We start from the raw sequence: 19,730 nt of genomic DNA on the forward strand, positions 1-19,730 counted from the left end.
GCGATTTGTTTATGGCACCTCCTCCATTAACCCCAATCTTGTCAAACTAAACACACAGACTGCAAAAACAAACAAAACCAGTGGAGTTTTATTTCATTTCAGAATCCCACCTTCAATCTTTTTGGTTTGGTACTATTAATGTCCGAAAATTTTGAGCTGGAATCATTAACGTGAAAGTTAATGATTCTAACAACCCTGAAATTGATTGATTTCAACTTTTTAACTCCAAATTACTCTGGGCTTTTATGTTTGTTTGCTGAAAACAATGTTACAAATGAACTTTCCCCCTGAAATATGAACCATTACCCTTTTTTGTAGTCTCATATTCCTGTCATGAACTGCCTCTCTTTAAGTTTTCACCTGTCACCATTGCCTGCCCATTTACTTCTAAATTAAACACCCCTGAACTTAAATTTAAAGGAAATTAATCAATCAATGCGATACTTTAAAAAAATTGGGTAACAAGTAAAGAACCCTTTCTTTTCTTTGTTATTTAATGGTGTTGGTTCCTTTCAGAATGCAGTTGTTCTAATTCGAGGGAAAGTAAATGCAGGTTTAAGTGAAGTATGAACCGTACAAAATTCATCAATTTCTGTAAATTTGTATAACCCCCCCCCCCAAAAAAAATGTTGAACAGAGTAAGTTGCATCAAATAGAAAATGAGTAAGAGTTATGAATAGACAAGCCAACAAGAATCCCATTTTCTTTTGTTTTCTAGCTTGTTTAGATAGTATGATTACTCCATTTGTGTGAACCTAATGAAATATTTAAACAAACCCATTTCTTTTCTCTTGAAACGAAAGAAACTTAAATGTAATATATGAATAGGAGGCTAACAGCATTGATTCTCTTGCTGTCTACAAAGATTTCGATTACTCGTTTTGTTTGAGTAATCATTTAGCAGAAAACAGAGTTGAGTATCACCTCCTCCATTTCCCTATATATGAGGTGTCCCGTTTCTTTAATGCATGGGAGGAAAAACTGTTAGCCAAATACCGTTCATGATAAGACATATCATATTAAGAAATAATTACATAATTATTCATGATAAGACATACCTTTGCTGGTCCATAGATTAAAAAGAAAATGAGATTTTTGAAATATGGCGGTAAGTTGATGGTTAAAGTGTTGTTGTTCAATGTCTAAACGGGTGTGATTATGTGACCAAATTAAGATAATGAAATAGAAAATTGGTTATATTAATCAACTCTCTCTTGTGATTTGCAAAGCTGAAACTCCTCTCCCCTGGGGCCCATATCATCAATTGCTCCTTGTTTAAGGAAGAATCTCTCAGATGAGCCAATCCAAGACAGGCGCTCTTATTGACCACCTCTTGTACTTTTAACACTAGCTGCAATTTTGTGTTCCGCTTGCGATATTTTGTGATCCTCATCTTCATTCATTCACTTGCCATTTTCGTTTCATTTGTTTCTTGCCGTTGGAGCTGTCAACCCATGGCTGCTGAGGTAAATAGTTCTTCTTCTTATTGGTTGTTTTCTGTTGATCATGAATGTGAACTTTTTTTTTCGTGAATTTATGTTTTGATTTTCTGGTAACCAAGAATCGGTTTCTGGGTTTTAGTTCCTTTATGTTCTTGGTTTCTTGCTCATATATTTGGTGGTTGGGAATAGTAACTGAAAGATTTTGGCCCCTGGTTATGCTGAATGTCACCGCTGTCGCGGTAATAGTAACTTGCTGTTTACTAATGATAGAATAATCTAAATTTGAAAGCTTTTCATAATTCATACTATTTTCTTTGGAAACGTAAAGGTGTTATCATGGCCTTTTCCTCTTCCTGATTCACGGGTTTCTAGAGAGAACCTAATTAAGGTATGCTTAAATTTATGGTGTTTTAAGTGGAATTACAACCAGGACTTTATCTCAGTGCTTTCTCTGGTTAGCACTTACTGATCTGTGCCGACTGTCTTCTCTGGTTACCACTTACTGTGTCGTTGGTTGGTCGCAGCTTAGATTTTAATCCATGCTTTTGATGTTCTAGCAGCACCAAATGTAGTCAAAACAGAAAGAATCTCCGGACCCTGTGTTTATTACTTATCTAGTTTGAAGTTAAATTTGTTAGTATTTGATGCAAGAGAAAAGGGGTGATGAATGTTCATTTGATATTAACTAGCATGTTTGATTACAAAGGAAGGTCCTTAAGTAACATTGATGCCTCTGTTTCATCAGAATGGGCTCTTTGGCTTGTGTTTGGAGGGTGAAACTGACATTTATGATTTATGTGTGATAAGGAATTTGACACTAAAATGTCATAAAAAACTTTTTGAGTTTGCCATCCCCCACATGGCTTTAGCCAAACTTCCTTTGTTCAATCTCTTTCAGTTTTTTGAGAAGGATTATCATTGAACATTTGAATGCTAAATTTTGAATCGATTACCTTTTCCCCAGAATCATGAAACGTCCAATGGTTGGCCACTTGGACTACAGATAATGAATATAAGGCTTGGGTTACAACAAAGGTTACAGGCTGCGGCTCCAGCTGTGGAACTATACTTTTTGCACATTCCCTCTAGCAGTTTTTCCTCATTCTCCTCTTCCAACCTTGACACCGAGGTAACCAACCTTTTCTTCCCCCATTTGCTGGCTCAACATTCAAGCCTTGCAACAAATATATATATATACATATTTATTTACCAATACATGCTATTTCTTGCATTGCTACCAGTCCTCAGCATCATTTTTCCAAGATAACAGCGTATCCCTGGGGAAGCTAATTGGATATGGACCAGGTGAAAGAGAATCGTTGTATTTACAGAACTCAATCCATACGGATCAGAGCTGTAGGCTACCTGTAAGAGGTGCCTGCAACTGCAAGGATAAAGGACGCAGTGCAGATGCGTCTCAGTCTCAGGGGATTTGTATTCCTCTCCTACTAGGAGCTCTACTAAAGATTACTGGAAACAAGATCAAGTCAAAGCGATTGGAATGAATCCATTCCTCTTCTACCAAATTCTTTTCTCCTGTGTTTCATAAGTTAGTCATTAATACTGCCGTCAACCGTCCAACAGCACTATCGAATTAACATAGGAGTTTGAGAAACTGGAAACTCGAATGTTATTTTCATTTTAAGATGATCAAGTTCGACATTGATTTCAGGCAAATGATTCAAAAACAAAAGGCTAGTTATGTTCTTGCTTAGCACAAATGTTTGCGTTTTGACTTTTGTTCCAGAAAGCAATGGCTTCCTCAAATCACCACACAATCCAAGTAAAACCAGAATGCCAAAGGTTCAAATGAATACCATTAAGCTCGACATCACTTGGAAGCAAATATTTGAAGAACAAACGAGATTCAATAAAGCATTTAAACCAACGACCAACTCGATTTAGAAAGATCTTACTATCAACACTTAAATTTCCAGATGCAATTTGTTCACTAGAAAGCAGTCTTGTACATATTCCACTAGTACTTAATCTAGACCATTAGATGTTAAAAAGTATGATGCAGAAGACCAACCATCAGCAAGATTTGTATACCAAACCCAACACGTTCACAATGAAAATTGTACCATAATAGCATCTCGCCAACATTATGAAGGGTAAACCAGAATCATCAGGTCAATCCATAAGAACTCTTTCGGTATCCAGCAGCTTAGGTCTCAGCAATCTCGTCATTTTCAAGCACACTAACCAACTCATACTCGACAAGCGATAGATTGTTATCCTCTTTAACAACAAAGTTGGCAGGGTCAGTGACCTCGATGCGGCCCCATTTGTCGACAGCCAGCCTCATAGAACCCTTAAACATATCGATCTTCGCATTACGAAGAATTACAGTGTCATCGGGCTTCATCAAGTCAACTGCAAAATGATTCAAGCATCATCATGGTGTTTAAGACTGAGCAGTTTAAATGTATAACCTCTGTAAAAGTGAAAACCAAAAACCAAAGCAAAATACGAGTTCACAATTTTTGCAATTGTGAGAACGCGACAATTTCACAGATAGGCCACCAAGTTTTACTATGATTAATAAATTAAGGATTTGAACGCCAATTAAATCCAATGTTTGGTTCTTGATTAATTTACCATATCTCTTCGAGAGTTTCTTAAAAAGTTTCATATTGAGAAATAGAATTAAAAACATTAACACCATGGCAAATCAACGATTAATCAAGAAACTCAATTCGTGTAACATCGCAATACTAAATAAACCTTAATTAACAGCTAGATCCTAGATCATATCAAATCCACACTAGCACCAACAAAACAACGAACAAAAAATAAAAGCTTCTGAATGCCACTGTGTTTCATATAAACAAGCCAAAAAAAAAAAGAACGGAAAGATCATAGCTTTTGGAATTAAGGATGAAATAAAACGTACCCTTTTGAGAAAAATTAAGATCCGATCGGTAGAGCATAAAACTTTTTTTAAGAAACAGAAAAAAAAAAGAAGGGCTAGAAAATTGGACCTTGCTCATTACGAGCAGTGAAGAGGACAGTGCCGGTCTCGTCTCCTACAAGGCACTCAGCGATGCGGGTTTGGCGGAGATTTCGAGAAGCGGCTCGACCCTTTTGAAGGACCATGTTAGAGGACAATACCTTGGCGACTAAGGTGTGGCCTTTTGTCCCTGGTTTTAGCTGATCTACTTTCACAAACACCGGCTTTCTCTTCTCCGTCGTTTTATTTTGTTGTTGTTGCTGCTGCTGCTGTTGTCCTTGTCGTTTTGGCTGCCCTGTCGTCGCCATTGTTTCAAATTGACAAAACCTCTTCTCTTCTCTGCTTTTCTTACTTCTTTCAGAGCTTGTGGGAGAAAGAGAAATGGGGTAGCCCTAGAAGTAGAACAGAAATTGAAGCATTCCTACTTTTCTCTCGATGGGAAAGTAAACGATGGCGTTTTAGCTACTTTAAAAAGATTGACTTTGAAGCCATTTTTCTTTCTATGGATTTGTCTTAATATTTATTTCTAAAATACAACTAATGAAAATGACTCTACAAATCCTTTGTTACATGATTGATGAAAATAATCAATTATGGTATTTTCCATCAATAATTAAACGTCATTGTTTCTACGAATAACTGCAACTTTTTCATTCTTGAAATATGGAAGTGGGTATGGCATGAATTATGAAACACTCCAACACCCAATACTCCTCTGAATAATAATCAACAATCATTATTTTATTACATAATTATCAGTTATCTGTCGCTTTAAGATCAAAGTCCAATTATAAGCATTTAGAGGGTGCTCTGCTCCTGTACCAAGAAAAACACTGCATTCATATTCATTTGTCGAATGAATGGCCTTGGGCCAATTGATATATCTATCCATTATTCAAGGTAATAATTCAAATAAATGGTGTACAGTATATGATAACATTTACTTACAGAGCGATACAAATAATGCGAAATTTCTCACATCAACATCAGACTTTCTTCTGAAATAACTGTTAGCAATGAATACTTAACTTTGATCGAAATTCTGCCACCTTCTACACAGAGTTTGGCTCCGGTTACCACCCAATATCCAGGTGTATCCTGAGGTCCTCTAACTATCTCCTTTGTGTCCACAAAGTTTGTCATTTTGGGTGCTTTGGTTGGTGAAGGTGGACCACCTGGAAAAACTGCTGAATTTAAGTCCACTTTGGTCGGCTTCTCATTTGGATTCAGTCCTGAACTGAACCTCGTGCTGATCAACATTGAGAACATTCCAGATTTCCGTGACAATGTTGAGGGTCCATCCCATTCTGGTCTACGTAGCCTGGCAGAGGCCACCATGGAGAACCCAAGCCTCAGGAACAGAACTTTCCTCATCCCAACAACCTTTACCTCGAACCAAGCTTTGGTCACGATAGGAGCAGTACATTCAAAGTGGGCTCCGTTGTAGTGTACAGGGGCAGTGCATACATGCGAGAATATGCTCCACTTGACAGGTTCCAAATACCCACGTTCGGGCTCAACGATCGACTCATAGCTGTGGTCATCTGAGAGCGGGAGGATTGTAGGGAGAGTTGAGAGATGCTGAAGATGGATTGCTAGATGGTCACTCTTCTTACCCTCCAAGTATAGGCGTATTCCTGTCACCGGTCGTTTTCCAGTATCAACCTGCAATTACGGATTTGGAACTCGAGAATCGGTGAAATAAGAATAGTAATCACATGCATGATTTATGCAGATTGTTTTTGCAATTATAACCATTTTAATCCGTGGCAATCATCCTGCAACATCATTATTTTGGTTCTAAAAAAATTATTTGACCCCATTTTAGTGTTACATTGGTAAAAAAGGGAAACCAGTCGATTGTATTATGAGCTCAAAAAGCAAGCACTTTATCAGCATGCTCAGAAGCTTAGATGACATTAAATAAAACGACAAGTCAATCAACAATCCAATATCAACACTGCATCTACAATGGTAAAAATGTTAAGCATGGCTAAGCAAGCAGTCCACCAAGGGGTTCATGTAGAGTTGATGAGGAATTCGGGTAGATGCATTTATAAATTTTCAGACACAATCATTCCAAGTATCAACTATCACGGAACTTCACTTAAGCAGCAAACAATCATAAATAACTACTAAAATGTCAAAAGAAATGGCGCAAGTAAAACTGTGTGCTGCGAAATGATACCCGTGCAGTATTAACATAAAGCTTAGGCCCCATAAAAGTGAACTGAAGTGATGGGGATGATTGTTTTCTGTGCTTGAGACCAAGAGGCAGATCACTGTATATGGGAGCCCATTGTCGAGGTATTTGAAATTCGAGAAATACATGGAGTTCCTCTATCGGTGGTTTATCTGCATGATATTAACAATCATTAGAAGCCAAAATCAGAGCACACATAAGCACCATATTAACAAAGAAGGATGCAGTTATATGATTTGCGAAAACAATGATCTTCCATATACACCAACATTCACTCAAAATGAAACAACTAGGAAATCACTGTCCGCAAAAACTTTGAATTTAATGTACCTTATAATTTATTATAGATCTTCAAGGAGCATAAACAATCCCATTTTTTACAAGAGTAGTACAATGTGCCAAAGTATGAATAAATTGTAATTCAAAATAAAAATATTGCATTTGTGAAGTATTAATATGTAAATGAACTAATTAAACCCCAGCTAACAGGGAAAAATCCAGTTTACAGAAATTGCCCTTATGTAATCTAGTGCCATCTAGACATTTAGCCTCGGAAAAAACCAAACTAACGGTATAACAAGTATGCAAACTCACATCGTAGGTACAAGTTCACTGCATGGCTTAAAAATCCATTTCCCCGTGCACAGCTCAGTAGAGAAGTAATAGGCACAAGGGATATTGATATGACATTTGGTGACTGCGATATTGTTGACAGCCACTGGCTATGACTTTGACCGAAATCAATGCCTCCCCTACGAATATAGATATTCATAATGTCCTGCAACAAAAACAAAAATCAAATGGAGTCGTCACCTCTACTAAAAGCGGGGTGCAGGTGTAATTCCTAAACAACAGTTAAAATAAAAACCATCAAACTTACATTATTCTTTGAGCAAGTGACAACAGGTGGCCTCATTGATCCAGCGAGCACCCCTTGATGAAGTTGCCCGGGAATATAATGTTCTCCCTAAAGCAATCGATGGAAACAAATTAGTGAGAAAAAATTATTTCCAAAGCCTTGCCAACAGTGTTCTTCCATGAACTAATATGTAGAAGGGGTCAAGTAATAATTAGTTTGAATTGTAATCCTTCTAGCTCCTATATGGCATTATCGTTACCTTGATTACTTATTGCCAAGGAAATTTTACAGTGCATACTGAACATTCCCCCCGCAATTATCTAAAAACTGTAATTTTGCCTACCTACCCTAGAATGCAAAAATGAATAGAATAATAGGCATGCACAATTCATTCAGATTTTTAAGATTAAATGCACCTTTGGTTTTTCCGAGAATGGAGAAGTTCCTATATTTTCTGAAAATCTCTCATCAGCTAATTGCTTTAAAGTTTTCTGCACTTCATTGGGCTGAAGATTTGAATTTTGTAATTGTTTTACATGTATAACATCTTTACCTCCCATTTTAACCCCAACAACAACGTGAGTACCATATTTTTCAATGAACCTGGGAAAAACCATGATCAGCACAGGTTTAGTACAAATTATCAATAATACTAACACACACGGTTAACGTCAATGGGAGCACTAAATTTATAAGTGCAATTGCTTTGCACATGTTATAATCAGATTCATCAAAAACAAAGTAATCATAATTCTTTCCCGGGGAAGTTTTTTACTCCAAAAGGTTACGTATATGAAGAACTTACTCAGCAATGGCAGCAGGGTCCCATGTAGTAGGCACCTCTTGTTTCACACGCTCGGACAAAGTTATGTTTGTTCTTTCCAACTCAACATTGTACAGTGTTAAGAACCAACCATCATAGGCAAGACCTTTTGCGGCACAGGCATCCTTCTGCCAGCAGCCTTTGAACTCGAACATGGCATTGAATAGGCCGGAAGGAATCTTGCCGGATAATGATAGATCCCGATTGAACTTCTCTGACATCTAGCATAAAATGACCCCCAATTTAATTTCAAACAAATCAAGCCAAGTCTGAAGAAAAAAGAAAAAACTCTCCGGGGCTTTCTTTTTCTTCCTGATTTTCTATTTTCTAATCTTGAAGGATAGGGATGCCATTTTGTTATTTCTTTGTGGACAAGTTTAGTTGCAAAACAACTTCCAAAGAACAAAGATATGCAAGAACCAGCAAAAAGAGCATAAGCAAGAAAAGATGATCATAGGAGCTCTCTTGAATACTCTGGAACTTTACATTATAAATAATACAAATTGTGGACTCTAAATATTGAAGCATATTCAAATTTGCGAAAATTTTTCCCTCAAATAGAAAACAAAGCACAAACCAAAATTAGCAAACAAAAAGCAAAACTTCCCTATAATTCTAATATTATTAGTACTAGTAACTCTCTCTTTTTCATTTATTTAAACAGTACTAAACCAGCAAAATAAACACAAATATACCAAAGGAAAAGGTCAAAAACTTACCTGGCTAAAAGAAAGAACATCAGAACGAAACCTGGTACGCTCGCCTTTATCGTATTTAATCGAATTGGGGACATCTTTTACAACAACTCCATCAGGAAAAACCAGGTCCCGAGTCGCTGCTGAGTCAAGTTCGATCAATCTGGAGCCGGAAGGGCCAGGCAGGCAGGCGGATAGCCTGACATCCCTGCACAAGTCGAATCCGAAACCGATAACTGAAACGGCCTTTTCAGCCGCCGATTGCGGGTCCATTTGATAAAGATTCCCGGGCATGGATTCCTAATGAGACGGTAGCTGGAGTTGCGTGTGGGTTTTAGTGAAACTGGGTATGTATTATGGGGTTTTACCCACTGCTGAGGAAGGAGATGGCCCATTGAAATGGTCTTCGGTCCGAGTTATTTTATCGATTTTTAATTTTATTTTAAAAAAAATTTGCCTGTTTCGGGGGGGAAACAGAGATATGAAGGTGACGTTCGAAACTATGACGTTTGACTTGAGAGTTCAGACAGACAGAAGCTAATGTAAACAAGGGAAGTTTACCAGTCGGCTGGCGTGGAAACTAACTGAAACTGCATACTTGTTTCCAGATGGAAACGTGTTTGGTAAAGTTTGGCTTTTTGAATGTTCAAAAGAAACTATAAATTGATTAAAAAGAAAAAGATTGAAAAGTCATTAATAAAGAAATCAAATGCAAGGAGCAAATTTCTTTCGGTACCCTAAGTTACGTATAGACTTGACTTTGGGGATGGTTCCGATGGCGCTTTCAGGAAGTTCAAACGAACTTTTGTCGAGAATAATCAAGATGAGCGTTTTTAACACTCCCAATTTTCAACTTGTGGAATAGTTAATCTATGATGGGATCCATCTGAGAAATTTTCACCCCCCTCAAAGCTTGGAACGAGGCAGTCCCTTTCCTTACTAGCTAGTCCCAATAAATCAATATTATCTAACATAAGCTATAACTAAAATCCACCCCCCCCCCAAAAAAAATCAACACGCTTGTTAATATATTGGACTGAAGTATTAAAGCCTGCCTAATCTATTATAATCCAATGATTTGTAGTAGCTTTAAACTTATGATGGGATTGAATGCAGGATGCTTTAGATTCTATTGATACAAACCTACATATTATTTGATTACATGTATCGATTTAACATCAAGATTTAATTCATTATCCTTGGTAATTAGTTTTTTCTTTTTTGAATTATAAAAAGAAGATAATGTCTTAATAATAAAATAATTAGTGTAACTCAAACCCAAGTCATATCTAAGAGGTGTATATCCTGATGATCAGGTCAACACAAAGGGTTCGATAATTGATATTATCAGCATCCTCAATATTTATTGGTATATTTTATTTATCAAGAGAGTTCTCTTGTAATTATATGAGAGGAATATCAATGATTAATTAATCACAATAAATTCACTGATAAATTTTATCAATATTTGGATGTACATTGAAAATAGTTTCTGTGAATTTAAGAATAATTATAACAGTGAGATTAATTACTTTAGCAAGATGTTAAATAACGTAGTAGTAATATTAAAATTAATAGTTATATATATATAAATATTTGGATTCAAATGCAAGGATGAGATAATAATAACAATAATTTTTTAATTTTTTGTCAACATATTATAAATATGTCGTTATAAATAAAATTTTCAATAAAATAAAATATATTAATCCCATATAAAAATAAATGTATGTATTCATTTCCTAAAATGTGTCTAATTGAACCAAAATCAAAATTTCGCATATAGATATGAACCACAATTCAAGTTTCATGTGTTTAATTGCACCATATAAAAGTTCAAGTATCAAATTGCACATTAGACCAAAATTTATGTATAAGTTTAATATTTATCTATTTATTTTAATATTTTTTTACATTATTCTAAGTAAATAAATAAGTATTTATAAATGTTCGCATTGATATTTAACAAATAAAATTTCAATAACTTCGTTTTATGTACGTTTATATAAATATTTTAGTTATTTATTTATTTTAGATTGTTGCAGACTTGCAGTAGAAAATATCCAAGGTTAAAAAAAGAAAAACATATAATTTAAAAGTCCAATATTTTTGTCACTAAAGAAATTAAAAAACTCACTGTCTCCCATCGGAGACTTGAGCTCCACTGAAAAATATGAGATGAGTTTGCTCAATCACAGCTCACTAATATTATTCAAACACCATACGACGGTTGATTTGTAAATTTTTTGTCTTGAAAATTAAGACAGCTTCAGTTGTATCCAAATGGAGCTTGACTGTGTCATCCCAAGAGCTTCTGGTTTTCTTTTTGTCTTCTTTAAGAGTGGTTCTTTCCTTTTCCGTCGCCAAGTCTTAAAAGTAATCAAAGAGTTGGAGTTTTACTCGCTTGCATGGCCAATACGGTGCTTGACTTCATTGATGCTACTTCAAAGTATGACATGCAATAACATAAAAATATTTGTTCTTGGTTTTCCGAATTAAGAACAAGCCAGATAGTGTGTATACTTAAAAGAAGTTAAGATTCGAGTATTTAATTATCCTATATAGAAAGCCTTTTTCCAGTGCTCAGCAGATGTAACCATATATGGTTTCTACTCTAAGCGTGCTCTCTCTCTTTTGTCTGCTCTACTTATAGTCTATCATCTGCAAGATAAAAAAAAAATTTATCCATATATCCATAGTAAACGTGTCTTTCTGGGGGGTTTAGAGAGTTTGGCAACAACAGTTGGCCTTATGTAATCTTGAATTTTTCCTTATATGTATATGTTCAATTTCTCAATTTCTTCCGCTATTTTTACTTGTTCGATCCCAATTTCATTTTATTCAACCTTGACCGTCAAAAAAGTTGATGCATTCAGCAAATAACAGCTTTGTTCGCCAAAAACGTCGCTGCGATTAGTATTAGCAGATTCAGACTTTGATCAAATTAGCTTTTCAGTGCCCAAGTGCTGAAGTCTCTCACACGTTTCTGATAAAACAGTAAGAACTCCATTGCTAGCTGTGTTGAGCCTTGGATTCCATCGGGTAGTGTTTCGACACAATTGTCATGCAAGTGCAAAGCAAATAAAACTAATTCAAATCAAATACTAATGGCCAACCAGGTGGAAGTACCAAATCAATAAAGTATATAATATTCGCTTAAATAAAATTATCCAATATTTGATAAAGAAGCATCCTCATGCAGACAACAATAGACCTGTGAAAAACTCTTCCTGCACCGACATGAAAAAAAATCGGGGGGATAACTCGAAAAACATTAATGATTGTTTCAGCCGCTCAAGTGCTATACTATTGCACTCTTTCCTGCAAAAGAAATTAAACTTCAAGGTCATATCATAGAAATCCCAAGGATCAACCCATGCCAAGATGTGAGATGAAAGATCAGCCACCGAGCTAATTATATAACTTTGAAAATGTTAGAAGCCTCTTGTGATCAGATGAATTAATTATTAGCTTCCTTAGTTGTTCTTGATTCCGAGAAGCTTCATGGCTACCTCCCAGGTGACTATTGCAGCTGCATTAGCAGGAAAAGCTCTCAGTATAGTAGGACCCAGGCCTGTGTAGCATCCTCTAAGTCCAGACATCCGATATATCTACAAGGCAAGGAAACAATTAGAATATCCTCCGTTCCTTTCAATATTATTTTGATTGTTACAAAACCTCCACCATGCTGCTATCCATCTTATTGTGCTAGAAAAGGCACATTCAGATCATCTTACCGAATTTAAAACTTGAAACGGATTTGTCGGAGAGCTTTTATCTGGAGCGGTCTGGATAATGGTTTTTGCCACATCCAAAGGTAAAACAGTTGACCAGAACTAAGAAAAAACAAATAAAGAATAAAACTAGATATAAATAGACCATATCGTAACTCAAAATTGAAAAATCAATATGCAAGGATGTCAGAATGCTTACAGCTACACCACCCAGACCACCACTCAGAATTCCAATTCCCATATCAACCAAATTGTTATGGTCAGATGAACCAGATTTTAGCTGTAAATGCATATAATAGCGGACATATTCATACACACTAAAAAATACTGCATTTCCAATAGATTCCCTTAAAAATGTTGTAGAGCCACCACGAAAGGCGCCTGTAACCTGTAACCTGTAACCTGAAAGGTGTTCCATTAGTTTAAATCACGTACAAATTAAGTTGCCAAAAGGCAGAGTATTTCTCACCCCATCACTTTTTATGGTTTTTAGTGCGCAATCAAGAGAACTACTGTAGCCACTGCACTTTGGAACCAAAGAGTCAGTACCTTGAATTTGCATCCTACACTGGAGAAGCCCAATGTCAAAAGCATGCTTTGGGAGAAACAAACAGTGATCTGCTATCAATTATCATAGAGCAAGTACTAGCGGGGCATAGAAACTAATTCTTACCTTCACTAGCTCTGATGGACATAGAACAAAACTGATAATAGCTCCAGCGAAAGCAGCAGAAGGAATTATTACTTGGGGCTGGGGCCTGCTACTCTGAACTCCTCCCTTAATTGGCACAAAAAATCTTTTTAAAAAATAATTTAAAACATTACAATGTGTTGGAAACATGCCTATGATATTATTAAAACAACTAGTTCCCAATCTAGTTTCTGCAATAGGAGTTTCATGGATGGGTATATCACCTCCAATTCCCTGTAATACGAACCTGCAGTGACTGTTTTGTTTGCGAATAAATGCCAAAAAGAAGTGAACTTTCAAAAGCCATCCCAACAAAAGATGGCGTTGCCCCTATATAAAGTCCTCTAACCTGCCAAAGCTAATCATGAGTTCTCCAAAAAAGAAAAAATTCAAATATGTTAAGAGTAAGGGAGAGAGTAACAACCATGTATAACATATACAACCAAAAAAGTGAACCAATGATCTATATTCCACAGACAACCTTGTACATGCTGAAGTATCCTCTCAACTTACGTAGTAGACCAAAATCTTGGTTCTAGAATTGCAGCTATAGATATTGAGAATTTGTAAGAATCTTTCTTTATTCTTTCTTTTCCCTTTTGGACATATACAAATTGCAAATTCTCTCTATCTTCACAGATTCATGGATAACTTCAATTACTTTTTCCAATATTGACATTTACATTTTTAGATTTTAGGACATTAGCAGACAAGATCCATTGTAGGAATAAACACATAACAAGCTTGTCTGTGCAAAATGTTGAAGTCTGAGATAGCAGAACATTTAGCTCATTATATCCTACTGATTCATTTTGCATTTGAACAGAAAGAATCCCTATAAACAAAATCAATAGGTCTTTGAGTTCAAGAATGACCAAAAGTCATAAACAAATAACATGATCTCTTTCCACCGCATGTATTTATCTAGATGCCAGTGGTCTAAACTCTCAGCAAAGGTAGCATTTGGTATGATGGAAAGTAGTCACTTTCCTAGGAATTTAATAAGTTGGAAAATGATTCCAACGTTTGGTATGTTAGATTTTATTTACTTTTCTTGGAATCTAACTTTCCCTTAAGAATTACTTTCCCGTAAATATGGCAATACGATTCCCATGATAAAAAGGTGGGAAAATTACTTTCCCATTCCCATGTAGATTGAAAAGTTGAAAAAATATTAAGACAAATTAACCCTATTTTATATTGGAAAAACTATTGTCTTCTTCCTTTGTCCTACTACTTGATTTTCTCTATTACTTCCACCAGATTCTTCCTACAATTTTAATCAATACCTTCCAATATATTAACTTCCTCAGTAATCACATTCCCAGCCATCATATTCCATCGAATCACATTCCATAGGAATCATATCATGGAAAAGCACCAAACACTACCAAAGAGCAAATTTACGAACAGGGTTCTTGATGGTGAAAAGAAAAGAACAAAGATTAAGGAGCATACCCCTTCAGTTGCGAGTATCCTAGCAGTGCAATGGAAGCCATTCCTATATGTAATCCCCTGCACATTAGTATTGTGTTTCTGCAACTTAACCTGACCAAACAACCGTAGATACAAAAGAAGCTTTACTAATTGTTACGTTGTCAACAAAACCAGGAAGCAATAAATAGAACTTATCTTAAAGGAAACTAATCAACATTTACATGTTCCCAAAGAGGAAATTTTCCGATTTTTAAATTCGATGATTGAACCCACATTCCTAGCAACACTAACAACCTAGTTAAATTGGTAATTGTTACAACTTAACAAACATAATCCTTCAAAAATTTCCGAACCCATACCTAAAAAAAAAGGCTTTATTTTCCAAATTTTTTAGGATGAGAAATGAAAACGATAAGAAAGAAGTTATACCTTGACAGTGTCGAAGGGGTGACCGACGACGACAGGCGCAACACCGGCGAACAAGCCCGCGACGTACTCTTTGTAACTGTAAGGTTTGCGACTGTCTTCCATGACCATGTTTTGGTAAATGTCTAAAGCCTTTTTTTAGTTTGACAGTAAAAAGAACATCGGAGATTCGGTCCACTCCGCGCCAGATCCTATAGAGCGATTGTGCGAGGGAGAGCTACAGCGAAATCCTCGTCAAAATCTCGAGTATCAATAATCTAGAACTAAATTACTACTATATGTTCTATCTTTTTATTATTATTATTTTAAATAATATATATTTCAATTTTTTTTAAAATCAGTTGATAATTCATTATGTTTTGTTTTTTATTCTTTTTATTATTTGTAATCAAATTTCATGTAAAATATGATAAAAATTTTAAACATAATTTAAAGTAAAAATATGAAAATAAAAATACATGAAATGATATTTTAATCATCCAAATAAATTTTGAAATATTGATTTTCTTACATGAAATATTAACTTGTTAATTGAAGTTGTAAACACTAATAAGGAAGACTGTAAAAGGAATTTAAGCATTTTGTGACAACCAACTTTTCAAAGTCATCATTCAATGATGGAACCGAGGTCGGAAGAGACTCTAACAGAGTAGATGTAGATTAGGTTTGGGTTTTGGTTTTGGTTTTGGTTTTATCACAGAGATAGTGGTTGAACATACATGTGATCTGTCAGACACGTCAATGACGGAAGTTAAATAGGCAGAAAGACAATATGGTGAGTTAGCTTTATTAGCACAAGAAGGGTGCCCCGTTCTACGGGTGAATGATCATTCAAATAAAACTTTTTGACACTGATCCATCTCTATTTACAAAAGTCTTTATTAAGAATAAATAAATAAAACAATAAAAAATTATTAAAAAGAAAAGGGGAAAATTAATCTAAAAATTAGAAGGAAAAAAACAAATAAACCTAATCTAAAAATATGGAAAGTAAAGAAAATGTTCAAGCCTCAAAAATTCACTACCAAAAGTTTATAAAGTAGTATTTATAATCTATTAACATTTAATCTAACTTCGACAATTATGCCCTTAAATGAAAACTAAAATGAGCTTGTTTGGACATAGCAATTTTTCTTCACCCGTCAAACTTTAGTGTCGCGACATCCTTGGCAGTGGACATGATATTGGCTTGTGTCGCGACCTTGACGACAGTAGGCACAAGCTTGGTTTGGGGCACTTGGCATCACGACACAGCCTTATTGGTGTCACGATTTCGATGACAGTGTCACTGAGTTCCTTCGCTTCAACCATTGGCTTGAAATCACAACCTCGAGGGCTTGTAATTGAGACTTTGAGGTTCAATGTCGCGACACAACACATCGTAATGTCGCGGCTATAGTGGCAAATTACTCCAGGTTGATTTTTTGTTGAAGTTTGCTTCCTTTAAGTGATGGAGGGTCAGTGTTGTGACACATATGCACCAGTGTTGCAGCCCCTCCAACAGATCAGGTCCTCCTTAATGTTTGGCCATAGTGTCATCTTCCTACATAAGCTCAAATCAATTATTAAGCTCACAATGACATAGCTTTGTCAATTTAGGTCTTAAAAGAGGTAAAATATAATAAATGTTATCATTAACACTAAAATCTAATAATCAATAAAAAACATTAAAAAAACTCGTAAACTACTTAAAAATAAGCTTATTAAATACTCAAAAGAACTTAATTTATCATATCAAATTACAGGAAATCAATAACAAAAAATATAAATTAATTTTCTACCTTGTTTGATTTTTTATACCATCGGTATTGTACGTTATATATAAAAAAATCTACAAGAGATTTTAATAATAATTAAATTATGGTATTATGTAAATAGTTTAATAAGACTTTGATTAAAATGATAAAGTTGAAGTTTTGGAGATTTTGGCACCATAAAATTCTATTATATGAGATTTTTTTTAATTTAAGTTTATATATATATATTTATATAGAATATAAAAAAAACATCATTATAATAATACTTGTCGCAATATTTTAAAAAATATTTTTAAGTCATTTTCTAATGATACTCAATTAATTTATGATATTAATTTTATCAAATCTTAATAATAGTATAAACATTTATATAAATTAATATTAATATGATAAGGCCGATTAAATTTATAATCACAAAATAATAAAACATCAACTCTACTTATGGGATAAATTTTAAATTTATACATAATTTTTTTTATATTAATTTAAAATTTATGAATCACCTTATATACTTAACGAAAATTCGTGTGTAATTTTAAAAAGAGTTAAATAATTATTTCGGGTATGGACTTGGCAACAACTTTCACATTGGGGTTTAATTTTTAATCCTTAAACTTGGTAATTATTCTCATATTGGGACATTGACAAAACAATTGTTCCTACATTGGGGATTGAAAATTTTTTTGTCCAAGTTATTCCAAAACTTGACAATTAATCCCACATTAAGGGCTTGAACTTTAAGGTTTTCAAAAAAATATTAGGGACTATTTGGACAAAAACGTTCAGGTCTTGATGCAAAAACAATTGCCAAGTTAAAAAGCTAGCTTGGACAAAGAAAAGTTCAAACCCTAGTGTAACAACAATTACCAAATTTAAAAATTAAGTTAAACAAAAAATATTTTCAAATCTCAAAATAAAAATAATTATTAAATTGAGAACTCAAAAAATAATTTAACCCTGGTAAAGATAAACCCAACAACATCAAGGTTGCCGGCAGCTTTATAAGACGAGAACATGATGCTACAACTTGCTTTTTACAAAGTATAGATTCTATCACTCAGTTTTTAACTTTGTTTTTTTGGCTTTTCAACTTGGCTAGAGTACTTTATCACATACGAAATGACGAAATTTAGGACATCCTAGTTAAAATTCTATCTAGTATATCAATATTAAAATGAGTTGTTATAATATCATTCTCTAATATTTGGTAGACTCAAAAATTGAGTCAATTAAATCAAAGTATTCCCGTATGAAATATCAGTTTTGTTTTTAATGAAAAATTTCAATTATTGAAATAATCTGATAAAAAAATAGTTATAGTCCCTACTTTCCCATTCCTTAAAATGATATATATTCAAATATATTATTTTTATAAAAATTATATGTTAAATTTTGATTTTGTCGTCTTTATGAAATAAAATTAATTCAAATATGTATTTTTAAATGACAATGTTTTGTTAAATAAAATTGGTATATAATTTTACAAGATTGAAAGTTTAGATTTTCAAAATAAAATATTTTACAAAGAATTGTCAGATTTTGCAATTTTAAATAATTGCAACAAAATAAAGTACATTAGCCAGAAATAGAATTAGAGTACATGAAGGAGGAAAAAAAACTATAGTTATAAATTTATCTTTTGAGTAAGCACAACCTTTTTAAGTTTTAACTAACCTAATAAACATTAGGTTGTTTTTACAGTTAAACTAGTTTTAACTAACACACTGACTTCAAAGTAAATAACCCTCTGATCTTTGTTAATTTTGCGTCTCTTATTTTTGTTTAATTGCAACTACACAATTTCACTAACAATTATAATTTTAATTTCAATTCTAACCCGACCAAATTACACTTATACAAAATTTTATTTAAAATTTATCCACTATAATCAACAAGTATCTGATTTAGGCGGGTGAAAGTTTTGACTAATTCTTTGATTTGATTGTTGTATGACATATCTTTAACAATGAATTACTAAAAATACTCAAATGTATTTGATAATTAACTCTAATAACTCGAGTCAAAATATCTCAACTTGTATTGATTTAATAGAACAATTGTTAAAATTTTTATCAAATATTTATTCACGTCCCTATCCCATTATTGTAGGAAAAGAATTATATATCCCAATTAAATATGATAAATTACAATAACCTATCAAATATTCGTTGAATTGTAACTACCATTCTAACTAGCGCTAATAACAGTCATATCAACAAACCATTCATGTCATACTAGCTATCTCAACGCTTAAAAGGAAAAAAAGATATTACCAAAAAGGGGGAAAAAATTAAAAGCCTTAAAATTTTGAATTTTGATCTTTAAATTAAAATGTTTATATTTTAACAACGGGCTGTTAATGATGTATTAACCGTAGTATATTCCTTTTATATATATATATTATATTTACCTTACGGTCTATATTTAATATTCGTGATTATTTCTCTCAACAATATTTTTTTTTAAAAAATATAATGTGCAGAGGCGAAGTCAGAATAATTTTTTAAGGAGATCGAATAAAATTTTAATTTTTTATAATTTATATCTTTATAATTTTTAAAAAATTAAATTAAAATTTTATAATTTTAAAGGAGACTAAGGAGTAATTTTCCCTCCACTAATTTAAAATTTTTAAAAAACTTAAAGGGCCTAAATAATAATTTTTTATTTTAGAGATCCGGCACATGTCAACTCTTATATCCATCTTATC

At 33.8% G+C, this 19,730-nt stretch overlaps 4 protein-coding genes across 4 annotated transcripts; 1 reads left to right on the forward strand and 3 right to left on the reverse strand.

Annotated features, from left to right (window-relative positions):
• The first annotated feature begins 878 nt into the window (after nucleotides 1-878).
• LOC107905807 (uncharacterized) lies at nucleotides 879-3,156 on the forward strand. The gene is made up of 3 exons (XM_016832570.2): nucleotides 879-1,466; nucleotides 2,407-2,571; nucleotides 2,684-3,156. Exons 1-3 carry the CDS (start codon nucleotides 1,455-1,457, stop codon nucleotides 2,945-2,947), a joined length of 441 nt encoding a protein of 146 aa, XP_016688059.1. The 5' UTR covers nucleotides 879-1,454; the 3' UTR covers nucleotides 2,948-3,156.
• Nucleotides 3,157-3,342: 186 nt separating this feature from the next.
• Nucleotides 3,343-4,705, reverse strand: LOC107905806 (uncharacterized protein At4g28440). The gene is made up of 2 exons (XM_016832569.2): nucleotides 4,427-4,705; nucleotides 3,343-3,818 (listed from the first exon to the last, which is right to left on the reverse strand). Exons 1-2 carry the CDS (start codon nucleotides 4,701-4,703, stop codon nucleotides 3,610-3,612), a joined length of 486 nt encoding a protein of 161 aa, XP_016688058.1. The 5' UTR covers nucleotides 4,704-4,705; the 3' UTR covers nucleotides 3,343-3,609.
• LOC107905805 (MACPF domain-containing protein NSL1) lies at nucleotides 4,605-9,975 on the reverse strand. Its single transcript, XM_016832568.2, has 7 exons — nucleotides 9,000-9,975; nucleotides 8,263-8,501; nucleotides 7,874-8,060; nucleotides 7,479-7,565; nucleotides 7,193-7,376; nucleotides 6,584-6,750; nucleotides 4,605-6,060 (listed from the first exon to the last, which is right to left on the reverse strand). Exons 1-7 carry the CDS (start codon nucleotides 9,267-9,269, stop codon nucleotides 5,371-5,373), a joined length of 1,824 nt encoding a protein of 607 aa, XP_016688057.1. The 5' UTR covers nucleotides 9,270-9,975; the 3' UTR covers nucleotides 4,605-5,370.
• Nucleotides 9,976-12,108: 2,133 nt separating this feature from the next.
• LOC107905804 (mitochondrial arginine transporter BAC1) lies at nucleotides 12,109-15,567 on the reverse strand. The gene is made up of 8 exons (XM_016832567.2): nucleotides 15,267-15,567; nucleotides 14,859-14,948; nucleotides 13,648-13,749; nucleotides 13,383-13,487; nucleotides 13,179-13,277; nucleotides 12,909-13,097; nucleotides 12,713-12,811; nucleotides 12,109-12,586 (listed from the first exon to the last, which is right to left on the reverse strand). The coding sequence occupies exons 1-8, from the start codon at nucleotides 15,372-15,374 to the stop codon at nucleotides 12,452-12,454; spliced, it is 927 nt and encodes a 308-aa protein (XP_016688056.1). The 5' UTR covers nucleotides 15,375-15,567; the 3' UTR covers nucleotides 12,109-12,451.
• Between the last annotated feature and the right edge of the window lie 4,163 nt (nucleotides 15,568-19,730).

This window comes from Gossypium hirsutum, chromosome D05, assembly GCF_007990345.1.
Source record: "Gossypium hirsutum isolate 1008001.06 chromosome D05, Gossypium_hirsutum_v2.1, whole genome shotgun sequence".
NCBI lineage: Eukaryota > Viridiplantae > Streptophyta > Magnoliopsida > Malvales > Malvaceae > Gossypium > Gossypium hirsutum.

Excerpts from the sequence above, each read along its gene's own strand:
- LOC107905806 (XM_016832569.2), bottom strand. The coding sequence starts at position 4,703 with ATGGCGACGACAGGGCAGCCAAAACGACAAGGACAACAGCAGCAGCAG. Across the intron at positions 3,819-4,426 it reads CACTGCTCGTAATGAGCAAG|TTGACTTGATGAAGCCCGAT; the intron begins GTCCAATTTTCT and ends ATCATTTTGCAG.
- LOC107905807 (XM_016832570.2), top strand. Across the intron at positions 2,572-2,683 it reads CTTCCAACCTTGACACCGAG|TCCTCAGCATCATTTTTCCA; the intron begins GTAACCAACCTT and ends CATTGCTACCAG.
- LOC107905805 (XM_016832568.2), bottom strand. The coding sequence starts at position 9,269 with ATGCCCGGGAATCTTTATCAAATGGACCCGCAATCGGCGGCTGAAAAG. Across the intron at positions 6,751-7,192 it reads AGTGAACTTGTACCTACGAT|ATAAACCACCGATAGAGGAA; the intron begins GTGAGTTTGCAT and ends AATATCATGCAG. Across the intron at positions 6,061-6,583 it reads TTTATGTTAATACTGCACGG|GTTGATACTGGAAAACGACC; the intron begins GTATCATTTCGC and ends CCGTAATTGCAG.
- LOC107905804 (XM_016832567.2), bottom strand. The coding sequence starts at position 15,374 with ATGGTCATGGAAGACAGTCGCAAACCTTACAGTTACAAAGAGTACGTC. Across the intron at positions 13,750-14,858 it reads GGATACTCGCAACTGAAGGG|GTTAGAGGACTTTATATAGG; the intron begins GTATGCTCCTTA and ends TAGCTTTGGCAG. Across the intron at positions 12,812-12,908 it reads GTGGTCTGGGTGGTGTAGCT|TTCTGGTCAACTGTTTTACC; the intron begins GTAAGCATTCTG and ends GTTTTTTCTTAG.